At 51.4% G+C, this 14,000-nt stretch overlaps 1 protein-coding gene across 2 annotated transcripts in view; it reads left to right on the top strand.

Moving 5' to 3' along the window:
• Positions 1 to 14,000, top strand: part of PRKAG1 (protein kinase AMP-activated non-catalytic subunit gamma 1) — a 61,372-nt gene that overhangs the window by 32,437 nt on the left and 14,935 nt on the right. For both annotated transcript variants that reach the window (XM_075334406.1, XM_075334408.1), the window contains exon 11: positions 64 to 210. In XM_075334406.1, the coding sequence (XP_075190521.1) occupies positions 64 to 210 (147 nt within the window). The remainder of the gene's footprint in view (positions 1 to 63; positions 211 to 14,000) is intronic.

Raw genomic sequence — 14,000 nt, 5'->3', positions numbered from 1 at the left:
TCTCTATTAATTCCTAACTTACTTACATACCATACCCTTTACTTTTATCATTTTATGACCTAGAATTTAGCAGCTGAGAAGACCTACAACAATCTGGATATCACTGTGACGAAGGCTCTTGGACATCGTTCTCACTACTTTGAGGGTGTTCTTAAGTGTTACCAGCATGAGACTCTTGAAACCATTATCAACCGCCTTGTAGAAGCCGAGGTAATGTGTGAGCCTGCGTAGTAGAGGAGTCATTTCTCGAAACGACAGCGGTGTTAAAACCTAGTCAATAGGATCTGTCCCTGTATTTAACCATACAACCTGCAAGAATTATTAACCCCTTAACGACCCATGACGTACTGGGTACGTCATGGATCGTGTGCCGGCGATCCGCGCACATATCCGCTGTTATCAACAGCTGACATGTGTGCCTGCTAGCCGCGGGTGGAATCGCTTCCACCCGCGGCCATTAACCCCTTACATTTCGCTGCCAAAATCTTGGCAGCGATATGTATATGGGCTCTGCCATGACAGTCACTTACCCCGCCCCCACCGGAAGTCACGTGACATGATCATGTGACTTTCGGCGGTTGCCATGGTAGCACAGGGTCATGTGATGACGCCTGTAGCTAACATGACTCACTTCCTCTCAATGCCGGAATACAGCCGGCATTGAAAGTGAAGCAGCAAATCTGCAGTTCTCAGCTCTGTAGCTGAGACCTGCAGATAGTGCAGAGCAATTGGATTGCTGATCGCTATAGCCCCCTAGGGGGACTAGTAAAATTAAAAAAAAGTAGAAAAAAAAGTAGAAAAAAATAAAAAAACCTAAAAGTTCAAATCACCCCCCTTTAACCCTTTAATTTTCAATGGGGTGAAAAAAATAAAAAATACACACATATTTGGTATCGCCACGTTCAGAAATGCCCGATCTATCAAAATATAAAATCAATGAATCTGATCAGTAAACGGCGTAGCGGCAAAAAAATTCCAAACTCCAAAATTACGTTTTTTGGTCGCCGCAAATTTTGAGCAAAATGCAATAACAGGCGATCAAAACGTAGCATCTACGCAAAAATGGTACCGTTAAAAACGTCAGGTCGAGACGCAAAAAATAAGCCATCACTGAGCCTCAGATCCTGAAAAATGAGAACGCTACGGGTTTTGGAAAATGGCGCAAAACTTGCGCCACGTTTTTTGGACAAGCTTGTGATTTTTTTTTAACCCCTTAGATACAAGTAAACCTATACATGTTTGGTGTCTACAAACTCGCACCGACCTGAGGCATCACATAGATACCTCAGTTGTACCATATAGTGAACACAGTGAATAAAATATCCCAAAAACTATTGTACGATCACACTTTTTTTGCAATTTTTCCGCACTTGGAATTTTTTTGCCGTTTTCCAGTACACTATATGGTAAAACTTATGGTTTCATTTAAAAGTACAACTCGTTCCGCAAAAAACAAGCTCTCATATGGCAAGATTGATGGAAAAATAAAAAAGTTACGCCTCTCGGAAGAAGGGGAGCAAAAAACAAAAACGCAAAAACGGAAAGTGCCCGGGGGCTGAAGGGGTTAACTAGCTCTCCTAATGTGCAGTTACATTGTAAGATTGAGAACAAGTGTTTATAGGAGCACTCGTTTCCCGCTACTCTTGAGTGTAAACAGGCTGCTGATCATCTGATGAACGCTTCTTCATCAGGTAAAATTACCTTTTCATTGCATCGTTGTTGACAGCGCATCGGCTTGTGTAAACAGGACAGGCTGTGCGAAGAACAATGGCAGCCTGTGTGCACTGAGCCATTGTTCAATGTGCATTGATAAACACAGCCTGCCAGTGTAAACAGGTTATCACACAACCCCTAATCAGTGAATGATCAGCTGGCGTTTATCGCTGAAAGGTTGAGAAATGTAAACCCACCCTAAAACCCAATGAGGCTGGTGAACTTGCTATGAAAATCCTTGTCAGTATGGTTACAGAATTCTGATACTAAAAGGAGGCAAAAAAAACGGATTATGATCCATTGTTAGATGGCTTATCAGCTAAGTCTAAGGGGTACTTCTCACATAGCGAGATCGTACTAGTGACCTCATTAGCGATCTCGCTGTGTGTGACACTAAGCAGCGACCTGGCCCCTGCTGTGAAATCGCTGATTGTTACACACTTCTTCTGGTTCATTTTTCGCTCGTTGGTCTCCCGCTGTGCAGCACACATCGGTGTGTTTGACGGTGGGAGACCAACGACCACCGACTATGTAAGCAGCGTACGCTGGTAACCAGGGTAAATATCGGGTAACTAAGCAAAGCGCTTTGCTTAGTTACCCAATATTTAACCTGGCTACCAGCGTACACCGCTTGCTTAGCGCTGGCTCCCTGCACACGTAGCCAGGGTATAGATCGGGTAACTAGGCAAAGCGCTTTGCTTAGTAACCCAATGTGAAGTAACCTGTAGGCGGTGTACTCTGATAACCAGGGTAAATATCGGGTAACCAAGCAAAGCGCTTTGCTTAGTTACCTGATATTTACCCTGGTTACCAAGCGCAGCATCGTTACACGAGTCGCTGGTGGCTGGTCGCTGGTGAGATCTGCCTCATTGACAGCTCACCAGCGACCATGTAGAGAAGCACCAGCAATCCTGACCAGGTCGTATCGTGGTCAGAATCGCTGGTACGTCGTTTAGTGAGACGGTACCCTAAGATTTATCACTAATGTATGCCATTTTACAATGAAATGGGACTGATCCTCTACTCATTCTGTGTTAGCAGATGTACGTTAATAGATAATGTGCAAATAAATGTAGCGGACTATCACTAAACTTATTCTACACAGATTCTGATGCCTAATGATCACCTGACTGGGTTTTGCATGGCTTTGCTGAAGATTTTCAGATTGCATACTGTATATTGGATTTAGTGCTTTAAAGAGAATCTATCACCAAGTTTTTGCTCCCCCATCTGAGAGCAGCATAATGTAGAGACAGAGACCCTGATTCCAGCGATGTCACTTACTGAGATGTTTGTTGTCATTTTGATAAAATCAATGTTTCTTCTGCTGCAGATCTAGCAGTTATACAGAGCTCATGAATATGCTTTACTACCTGGCAGCAGAGGAATGGGTTCTCTAATGATGATTACTGCTGATTTAAACAGTGATTTTATCAAAACTACACTAAGCAGCCCAGTAAGTGACACATTGGTGGAATTGGCATCTCTTTCTCCTACATTATGTTGCTCTCGAATTAGGTGGCAGAAACCTGGTGACAGATTCCCTTTAACACATGTTTAACATATTGATAACCAGAACGTTGGAGCGGAGGTGTTGTATGGATCAGTGACTAAGCAAAGAAGTACTTTCTTCGGCGCTCCATTGGGAGACCCAGACGATTGGGTGTATAGCACTGCCTCCGGAGGCCACACAAAGCAATTACACTAAAAAGTGTAAGGCCCCTCCCCTTCTGGCTATACACCCCCAGTGGGATCACTGGCTCACCAGTTTTCTGCTTTGTGCGAAGGAGGTCAGACATCCATGCATAAGCTCCACTGTTCAGTCAGCAGTAGCTGCTGACTATATCGGATGGAAGAAAAGAGGGCCCATACTAGGGCCCCCAGCATGCTCCCTTCTCACCCCACTTGCGGTTTGTAAGGTTGAGGTACCTATTGCTGGTACGGAGGCTGGAGCCCACATGCTGTTTTCCTTCCCCATCCCCCTGAGGGGCTCTGAGGAAGTGGGATCTTTCCGGCCACCAAGCCCTGAGGCCGGGCTCCATCCACAGACCCATAGAACCTGCTGGATGTGGAGCGGGAGTGCCGTTCAGGGACAAGGCCCTGCAACTTTCAGGTACTCTGTGTCCCCGTATGGCAGGCCACGCACACTCCAGGCTTGCTGGGTGTGCTAGTGCGCCGGGGACTGTAGCGCTGTGCGCTGGGCTTATAGTCCCTGCAGATTACTGGGGGACTTTACGTGTGGGGACCGCCGCGCCGACCGCCCCTGGAGCGGCGGCGCAGCTGTGACTTGTAGTGCGCCGGGGACGCGCCGACCGCGCTTTTACGGCGGCGGCGCTTCTAACTTTAGTCCCCGGCTTTTGCGGCCTAGCGCCGCTTCGTTCCCGCCCCCACCCTGTCACTCAGGGACAGGGAGAGACGCTGTTCTATAGCAGCGCCGAGGGCTGGAGACTTATTTGCATTCTCCAGCCCCCTTTACTAGACACAGTGGGCGCCGGGTTCCCGCTCTTGTCTCGGGCACGCCCTCGGCCCGCCCCTCTCCTCTGGACGCCGGCAGCCATTCCGGCACGCAGAGCGGGAAAACGGAGACACTGAGCTACCAGCAGGATTCCGGCGCCACACACCCGCTTTTGTGCGGGCGGTAAGCGGCAACTAAAGTGCTGACCCACTAATGCCGAAGTGTCCTGTTGTACTTTTGTACGGTCGCTATTCAGGATGCAGACCTAGAAACAGCAGCAAAAGATCAGGGGTGCTAAAGCACAGACTCTATATGCTGCTTGTCTTGCATGTGCTGCAGTGTCATGTGTCCTTTATGCTTGTATGCTTTACATTGCACTGTAAGGGCTATTCTTGGCTGTCTACCCGCCTAGATGGCTAGACAGCGGCAGCAAACAGCAATGGTGCTAAGGCACAAGCTTTCAATGCTGCTTGGATTGCATGTACTGCAGAGTTTATTTTCATGCTTGTACATTCACTGCATGTCGCTATTCTTGGCTAATGCTCCTGAATAACTAGACAACGGCAGCAGAAAAGCAAGGGTGCTAAGGCACAAGATTTCAATGCTGCTTGGATTGCATGTGCTGCAGTGGTTATTTTCATGCTTGTATGCTATACATTCACTGTATGTCGCTTTTCCTGGCTAATGCTCCTGAATAACTAGACAACGGCAGCAGAAAAGCAAAGGTGCCAAGGCACAGGCTTTCTATGCTCCTTGTACTGCATGTGCTGAAGTGTTTATTGTACTTCATGCTTGTATGCTATACATTGCACTGTACGGTCGCTATTCTTGGCTAATGCTCCTAGATGGCTAGACAGCAACAGCAAAAAAAAAAAAAAAAAAAAAACCATGGGTGCCAAGGCACAGGATTTCTTGCTGCTTGTACTGCATGCGACTGTTCCAGGACCCCCAGTGTGTGTAATTACTCAACGGGGTCTCTGCTACAGGTGGCCAAAAGAACCACCTGTGATCCCTGTCCAGGGACAGGGACGGAGTTGCAGTTTCCGCTGATATATTGTCTGTGGCTATGACTAACATCTTACAGACTTTGCAGTCCAGACAGACCTTGGGCAATGTTGATTCAATGCCCCTGGCCACCCTGATTTCGAAACAAATCATGGCTCCAGGAGGGTCCCATGCATCCCAGGGTGCAGGCTCTGACACGGACGACAGTCCCAGACGGCCTAAGCGAGCTCCCTAAGAACGGCCCTCGACTTCATCACAGTACTCTCTGTATGACGAGGCAGACGTAGCTGTTCAGGACTCTGTTCCTGAGACCGCTCTCAATCCGGATACACCGGATGGTGACGCTATAGTGAATAATCTTATAGCGTCCATCAATGGAAGGTTGGGTATTTCTCCCTCAACTCCTCCAGTGGAGGGGTCAGCTTCACAGCAGAAGAAATCCCTATTTCGGTATCTCAAGCGTATATTGAGTACTTTTCTGGTCACTCTGACTCCAGAGAAGCAGTCCAGGAACATCACGCTTATCCCGATAAGCGTTTCTCCAACCGTATTGAAGATACGCGTTGTCTCTTCCCCCCTGACGTGCTCAAGCGCTCCAAGGGTGGATACCCCAATCTCCAGGCTTGCGGCTAGATCTATAGTTGCAGTGGAAGATGGGACTTCACTTAAAGATGCCATTGACAGACAGATAGCCCTATCGGCGGGTCGGTTGCCCCGGCATTCGCAGCCATAGAGGCACTCCAAGCTATTTCAGCTAGTATTGCGCAGAGGGACGCGGTCACATGTACATCTTGGCCGCAGTAGCGTCCTTCACCTCGCAATGTCGGCATTGCGACTCAAGCTGTTTATGCTGTCCTGGACTCTACGAGCCGTACGTCAGTGGCGTCCGCCAACTCCGTGTTGTTACGCTCCTAGTGTTAAGGGATTGGAGTAGATGCTGCTTCCACAAAAGTGCTTAACCAGATTGCCTTTATCTGGTGACAGACTGTTTCGTGAGCGGTTGGATTAAATCATTCAACTGTCCAAGGGTACGGATTCTTCCTTACCCCAGCTATCAAACAAGACCCATCAGGAGAAGGGACAGTCGAGGTTTCGGTCCTTCCCAGGCTCGGGCACGTCCCAATTGCCCTCGTCCAACAGGACTCAAAAGGCTCAGAGGGGCGCAGGTTCCTGGCGGGCTCAATCACGCCCGGAGAAGGCAGCCGGAGGAACCGCTACCAAGGCGGTTTCCTCATGACTTTCAGCCCTCTCTCTCTCCGCGTCCGCGGTCGGTGGCAGACTCCCCCGCTTTAGCGACATTTAACTGCCACAGGTCAATGGCCGGTGGGTGAGAGACAGTTTGTCGCAAAAACTTCCTCACCGGCCGAGCCGAGGCTCTTCTGCAGGCAGTAGGAGTCGTAATCCCGGTTCCTCCTCAGGAACAAGAGGCACTTTTTACTCCGCTCTGGTCGGGGTGACAAAATAGGACGACTCCTTCCGTTCCGTTCTGGACCTTAAACTGCTCAACAAGCACGTGAAAACCAGGCGGTTCCGGATGGAATCCCTCCGCTCCGTCATTGCCTCAATGTCTCAAGGAGATTTCCTAGCATCAATAGACATCAGGATGCTTATCTCCACGTGCCGATTGCTCCAGAGCACCGGCGTTTGCTACGATTCGTTATTGAAGACGAGCATCTTCGGTTCGTAGCCCTACCCTTCGGTCTGGCGACAGCCCCACGGGTTTTCACCAAGTTCATGGCAGCAGTGGGACCGCTCCCGCACTCTCAGGGTCACCCTGTGATCCCTTACTTAGACCATCTACTTGTCAAGGCACTCTTTTAAGAGGCATGCCAACACAGCCTGAACATGGCGCTGGAGACTTCCCAGAGTTTCGGGTGGGTCCTCAACTTTTCAAAGTTAAACCCAATCGCTGGCATATCTTAGCTTGGGGTTTCACACTCCCTCAGCGATGGTGAAGCTTCCACTGGACAAACAGCGGTCACTACAGATGGGGGTGCAGTCTCTCCTTCAAGGAGACACCTCATCCAGAGGCAGTCCCTTTCACGCAGTTTCATCTGCGTCCACTTCAATAGAACATTCTTCGCTAATGGGAGGGGAAGTCGATGTCCCTACACAGGAACGTCCCCCTTTCTCAGACGATCAAGGACTCTCTTCAGAAGAGTCCACTCTTCAGATCAATTGTCTGGAGCTCTGGGCAGTGCATATGGCACTGCAAGACTTCCTGCAGTGGCTGGAAGGCAAATAGATCCGAATTCAGTCGGACAATCCACAGCGGTGGCATACATCAACCACCAAGGCGGACTACGCAGTCGGCGAGCCTCCCAGGAAGTCCGCCGGATTCTGCTAGGGGTGGAAGACAGAGCATACACCATATCCGCAGTTCACATCCCGGGCGTAGAAAACTGGGAAGCAGACTTCCTCAGTCACCAGGGCGTGGACGCAGGAGAATGGTCTCTGCACCCGGACGGGTTTCACGAATCGGCACAACAGCAAGGTCCCGGTTTTCATGACGATCAAAGAGCTCTGGCGACAGGCATCTCACGGTCGGTCAACCGTGGGCACTACCAGACCGGCCAGACTTACTGTCCCAAGGGCCGTTTTTCCATCTGAATTCTACGGCCCTGAACCTACTGTGTGGCCATTGCGTCCTAGATCCTAGTGTCCTCAGGATTATCCCACGGGGTCGTTGCCACCATGAGACAGGCTATGAAGCCCACGTCGGCTAAGATCTACCACGGAAGTGGAAGATTTTCTTTTACTGGTGCTCTGTACAAGGAGTGTCCCCCTGGCCATTGGCATTGCCTACTTTTCTTTCCTCCCTGCAATCTGGGTTGGAAAAGGGCTTGTCGCTCGGCTACCTTAAAGGGCAAGTCTCGGCGCTATTGGTGTTTTTTCTCTAGTCCCTTCCACGACAGCATAGGAGGTTGTCTCTCCACGCCCTAATTGGGACAGGAAGTTCAAGAGGTTTAAAAGGACCCTCCCACCTCCCATAGCCAGTGTCTTTCCTGTCCCCATGGGGCATGGAGAGGTTTTGTTTTTTCTCCTATGCTGTGGTGGCCGGCGAACTGCAGTATATTTTTTTTTTTTTTTTCCCCCCTATTACCTTCAGCCGGACGGCATCGGTCGGGCCTTCACCGCTCCTCCCTTGCTGTTCCCTCACGCTGTGGGGGACCGCTGCTCCAGCCTTCCGGATCCTCCTGAGGGGTGATGCAGGCTGTTGAGCTCCCCGGCCGGCGTCCTCCCTGAGCCGCCGGCCGCCTCCCGCATGCACGCTGCCGGAGCGATCCGGAAGTGCTCCCGGAGGCGGGACTTCTGGTCTTGCGGACTTCCGGTCGAGCGCTTCCGGTTTGCGGAGGCAGCGTGGAGGCACGCCGACTGCGACTCGACCTGCCCAGGACCGGATGCGGGAGGCGGGGAAACGTGCACCGTCACTGGGGAGGCAGGCCCTTGTCCATAAGGGCTGCCACGAAGACATCAGATCATGGTAAGACCGTGCTCCCTGTCATGTCTTCCGCTGCAGCTGCCTCTGCAGAACCCAGTGTGGCCCCTGCTACTGTGAGTATGGAGGGGACTGGTCCCTCGGACATAGGTCTCATCAGTGATTATGGCTCTCTGCTCTGTGTTTTCTAGGAGGACAAGGCCACCAAGAAAACTGACAGAAATGAGAAATCAGAGAAGCCTGAGAAGTCAGAAAAAACTGACAAGTCCGATAAGCCTGATAGACCTGACAGAGTGGACAAAATTAAAAAATGTCCCATCTGTATAAAGAAGCTCCCTGCAGTATGGGATAAAAAGCTTTGCCAGCAATGTACGGACCAGGTTATTAGGGCCGAACAACCATCTCTGATAGATGAGTTGCGGTCCATGATGAAACAGGAGATTAGGGCCTCACTGGCTTCTCTCCCTGTGCCTGGCCCTGTTCCTGGCCCTGTTCCTGGCCCTGTTCCTGGCCCTGTTCCTGGCCCTGTGCCTGGCCCTGTTCCTGGCCCTGCTCCTGGCCCTGCTCCTGGCCCTGCTACTGGACCCTCTCCTCCAAAAAAGAGGAGACTCCAGTCGACCCCTTCTGATCAGGAGGACGCTGATTCCACCTCTGAGGGTCCTGATGAAGGATTTCCATCTGGGGGGTCTGACCAGTCCTTTCTTTTTCACTCAGAAGAGTTGGGGGATCTTATTGAGGCAGTTCGGAGCACTATGGGTTTAGAGGAAGTGCAGTCTCTTCCTTCAATCCAGGACGAAATGTTTGCTGGCCTGAAGTCAGTCAAACAGTTGGGATTCCCAGTTCATGCCAATATATTGGATATTGTTTCTCAGGAATGGGAATGTCCTGAGAGGCGGGTACGGAGTGACCTTAGACGCCGGTTTCCTCTGGAACCTTCGGGACTACATTGGGAGATCCCAAGAGTAGACGTTCAGGTGGCTAGGGTAGCTAAGCAAACGGCTCTTCCCTTTGAGGATACTTCCCAGCTGAAGGATCAAATGGATAGGAAGGTAGAGGGCCTGATGAAGCGGTCCTGGGAGGCATCGTCTTCCTCTATTCAAGCCAACATTGCCTCCACCTGCGTATCCAGGTCCCTAATTAGGTGGTTGGACCAGTTGGAGGCTCATATTTCCCAAGGGACCCCTAGGGAGGAATTACTGGAATCCCTTCCCTTGCTTAGGAAGGCTACCTGTTTTCTGGCAGATACCTCGGTGGAATCTGTCCGCCTGGCAGCCAGGACCTCGGTGCTTTCTAACTCTGCCCGACGTGCCCTCTGGCTTAAGGCCTGGAGTGGAGACTCCACCTCTAAAATGAGGCTTTGTTCCCTTCCTTTTAAAGGGGATTTGGTGTTTGGACCTGCCCTGGATGATATCCTGGACAAGGCGACTGATCGTAAGGCCTTGCCCGATCCTAGACCTACCAGGAAGCGGTCCTTTCGTCCCTCGATGCCTCAGGCCTCCCAGCCCAGAGGAAAAGGGAAGGCAGGCAGGTGGAGCTATCCCAAAGGTAGAGGGAGAAACATCCTCATCCCTCCACATCAGCAACGTCCTCAGCAGGACAAGCAGTGACTTGGCCCGGGTGGGGGGAAGACTCTCAGCGTTTCTTACCCAGTGGCAGTCCATAACCTCTTGCCAATGGGTTCTGAAGATCATCTCGGACGGTCTTCTCATAGAATTCCTTCCCCCCCCTCTTCCGGGTCTCCGAGTCACTGCGCTGGCATCGCCGGGTTCACAGACTCTGTTGTACACAAAGATTTTAGAGTTAGTGCACTCGGGGGTCGTTTCCCCAGTCCCGAGTCGGGAAGAAGGGATAGGACACTACTCCCGTCTCTTCCTGGTCAAGAAGCCATCCGGCGACGTCCGTATAATTATCAATTTAAAAAGTCTAAACCGTCAGGTCAGGTACCGGCGGTTCAAGATGGAGTCGGTGAGATCAGCTATTCCCCTGATAGGTCTACACCACCAGATGGCCTCTATCGATCTGAAAGATGCCTACTTCCATGTACCCGTCCATCCGGGACACAGACAATACCTCAGGTTTGCGGTGCTTCACGGGGAAGAAGTACTTCATTTCCAATTCAATGTTCTTCCCTTCGGGATCTCCTCAGCTCCAAGGATCTTTTCCAAGATCATGGCAGAGGTGGTCGCCTTCATAAGATTGCAGGGTATCTGTCTAGTTCCGTATCTGGACGACTTTCTTCTCATGGCTCCGTCTGCTCCAACCCTCCGGAGCCATGTGGAGAGGTCTTTGGGAATCCTTCGGTCTCTGGGATGGATTCCCAATCTCAAAAAATCACAGTTAACCCCCTCCTCCACACGGCAGTTTCTCGGAGTGCTGCTGGACTCCGACAGACAGGCATCTTTTCTCCCAGAGGGCCACAGGATAGCTCTGTTATCCAAAATCTCGAAGCTCCGCAGGCAGGCTCGCCCAACGCTTCGAGCGGCTATGTCGGCCCTGGGTTCCATGACATCCTGCATCCCCTCGGTCAGGTGGGCTCAGGCCCATTCTCGGTGTCTCCAGGATCATATCCTGATACACTGGGACAGACTCCCGTCATCCCTAAACAGAAGGTTTCGCCTCTCGGAGTCCGTCTCCTCATCCCTTCTCTGGTGGCTGAGTCCCGCCAACCTGCAGGTGGGGGTTGCCTGGACTCAGAAACCCCTGGTTACACTGACCACAGATGCCAGCCTACGTGGATGGGGGGCAATGGTGGCAAATTCCCCATTTCAAGGGGTCTGGAGTCCTTACGTCAGCTCCCAATCCTCCAACTACCGGGAGCTCAGGGCAGTCAGGGAAGCCCTCCTTGCGGCTCAGGACCTCGTCCGGGACTCTCACGTCCTGGTATATTCAGACAATGTCACAACAGTGGCACATCTCCGCCATCAGGGCAGTACACGCTCAGGCGCCCTGAAGTCGGTATCCTCCCGAATCTTTCAATGGGCAGAACAATCTCTGCTCTCCCTTTCTGCGGTCCATCTGAAGGGCTCCCTCAATCTTCAGGCGGATTTCCTGAGTCGTCGGGATGTTCATCCAGGGGAATGGAGCCTGGATCAGGCAGTGTTCTGCTCTCTAGTGGCAAGGTGGGGTGCACCAGAGGTGGACCTCTTTGCCTCAGCAGAGAATCGCAAGGTCGCAACATATTTCTCCCTGAACCCAAGGGACGAGGCTTTAGGGGTAGACGCTTTCTGCCACAGTTGGTCCTTTCGCCTCGCTTACGCGTTCCCCCCCTCTTCCTCTTCTCGCACGGGCCCTGAGGAAGATCAGAGACGAGGGGGTCCCAACTATACTGGTAGCCCCTCTGTGGCCCCGGAGGAGTTGGTACAGCTTGGTCATGACGCTAGGAATCGACGGCCCAGTCCTCTTAGGTTCGGACCCCAGCTTACTATCACAGGGTCCGATTTTCCATCCGGCTCCTCAGAAACTCAACTTGGCTGCCTGGCTTCTGAGGCCCGGGCACTGAAGGCTCAAGGGCTTTCTGACAAAGTTGTGGCTACGCTGCAGAAGAACCGTAAACCTGTGACTAATAGTATATACAACAAAATCTGGAAGAGATTTTCCTCCTGGTGTGGTTCTCGGCCTCCTGACCCTTTTCGGCCTAATATTGCGCAGATTCTGGACTTTCTCCAAAGTGGTTTAGACTTAGGTCTTAGGCCCAGCTCCCTGAAAGTTCAGGTGTCAGCACTCAGTGCAGTCTTTGACACGGCTCTGGCAGATCATCGTTGGATCCGTCGGTTCTTTGTGTCCGCTGGTAGACTCTGTCCACGTCGGAGGGTCCTGACGCCTCGCTGGGATCTCAATGTGGTCCTTACAGGACTATCTCAATCTCCGTTTGAACCTCTGTGCTCTTGTAACATTCGTTCCCTTTCTCACAAGACTGCTTTTCTTGTGGCTATTACATCTGCTCGCAGAGTCGGCGAACTTCAGGCTTTGTCTGTTAGGGAACCTTATCTGACCATCAGAGATGACAGCATTGTTTTTCAGCTGGACCCTTCCTTCCTTCCCAAGGTGGTTTCGGATTTTCACCGTTCGCAGTCCATCGTCCTGCCTTCATTCTGTCAGAATCCTCGGACTCCGGGTGAGGAAGTGTTTCATTCTTTGGATGTCCGTCGGATAGTGTTGCACTACCTAGAGGTTACTGCTTCTTGGCGCCTTGATTCTAACCTGTTCATCCAGCCCTTTGGCCGCAATAAGGGCAAGAAGGTGGCTAAGAGTACAGTCGCCAACTGGATTGTGCGAGCAATTAGAGATGCATACCTCGCTCAGCATCTCTCTCCGCCTACTGGATTCACGGCGCACTCCACCAGGGCTACCTCTGCCTCCTGGGCCGAAAGGGCAGGGGCCTCCCCTGAGCAGATCTGCAAGGCGGCTACGTGGTCTTCGCTCCATACCTTCACGAAGCATTATCGTCTGGATCTGGATTCCAACAGGGATTTGGCCTTTGGCAGGAAAGTCCTGCAGGCTGTGGTCCCCCCCTAGGTATCAATTCTTTGGTATTCCTCCTATGCTGTCGTGGAAGGGACTAGAGAAATAAGAATTATTCTTACCGATAATTCGCTTTCTAGGACCTTCCACGACAGCAGGTAATTCCCTCCCCTATGTATTCATGTATTCCTGAATGTGTAGTACTTCTCATATGCTATGGATTCTTTGTAAGACACTGGCTATGGGAGGTGGGAGGGTCCTTTTAAACCTCTTGAACTTCCTGTCCCAATTAGGGCGTGGAGAGACAACCTCCTATGCTGTCGTGGAAGGTCCTAGAAAGCGAATTATCGGTAAGAATAATTCTTATTTTCAGAAGCGTCTAGCACGACGTCCGCAGGTACGCACGTTCCTGCAGGGGGTTTGGTCATATCGTCCCCCCGTACGAGCGGCCGTTAGATCCATGGGATCTGAACAGGGTACTAGTTGCTCTCCAGAAGCCGCCTTTCGAGTCTCTGACGGATGTTTCACTCTCTCGACTATCACGGAAAGTGGCCTTTCTGGTAGCGATCACGTCTCTTCGGAGAGTGTCTGAGCTAGCAGCGCGGTCATCCAAGGCTCCCTTCCTGGTGGTCCACCAGGACAAGGTAGTGCTGCGCCCCATTCAGGGGTTTCTCCCTAAGGTAGTATCCTCGTTTCATATTAATCAGGATATCTCCTTACCTTCTTTTTGTCCTCATCCGGTTCACCGGTATGAAAAGGATTTACATTTGTTAGATCTGGTGAGAGCACTCAGAATCTACATTTCCCGCACGGCGCCCCTGCGCCGCTCTGATGCACTCTTTGTCCTTGTCGCTGGCCAGCGCAAGGGGTCGCAGGCTTCCAAAGCCACCCTGGCTCGATGGATCAAAGAACCAATTCTTGAAGCCT

Source organism: Anomaloglossus baeobatrachus, chromosome 2, assembly GCF_048569485.1.
Source record: "Anomaloglossus baeobatrachus isolate aAnoBae1 chromosome 2, aAnoBae1.hap1, whole genome shotgun sequence".
Lineage (NCBI taxonomy): Eukaryota > Metazoa > Chordata > Amphibia > Anura > Aromobatidae > Anomaloglossus > Anomaloglossus baeobatrachus.
The sequence above is the reverse complement of the archived record's forward strand: the minus strand, read 5'-3'. Positions and strand labels throughout refer to the sequence as shown.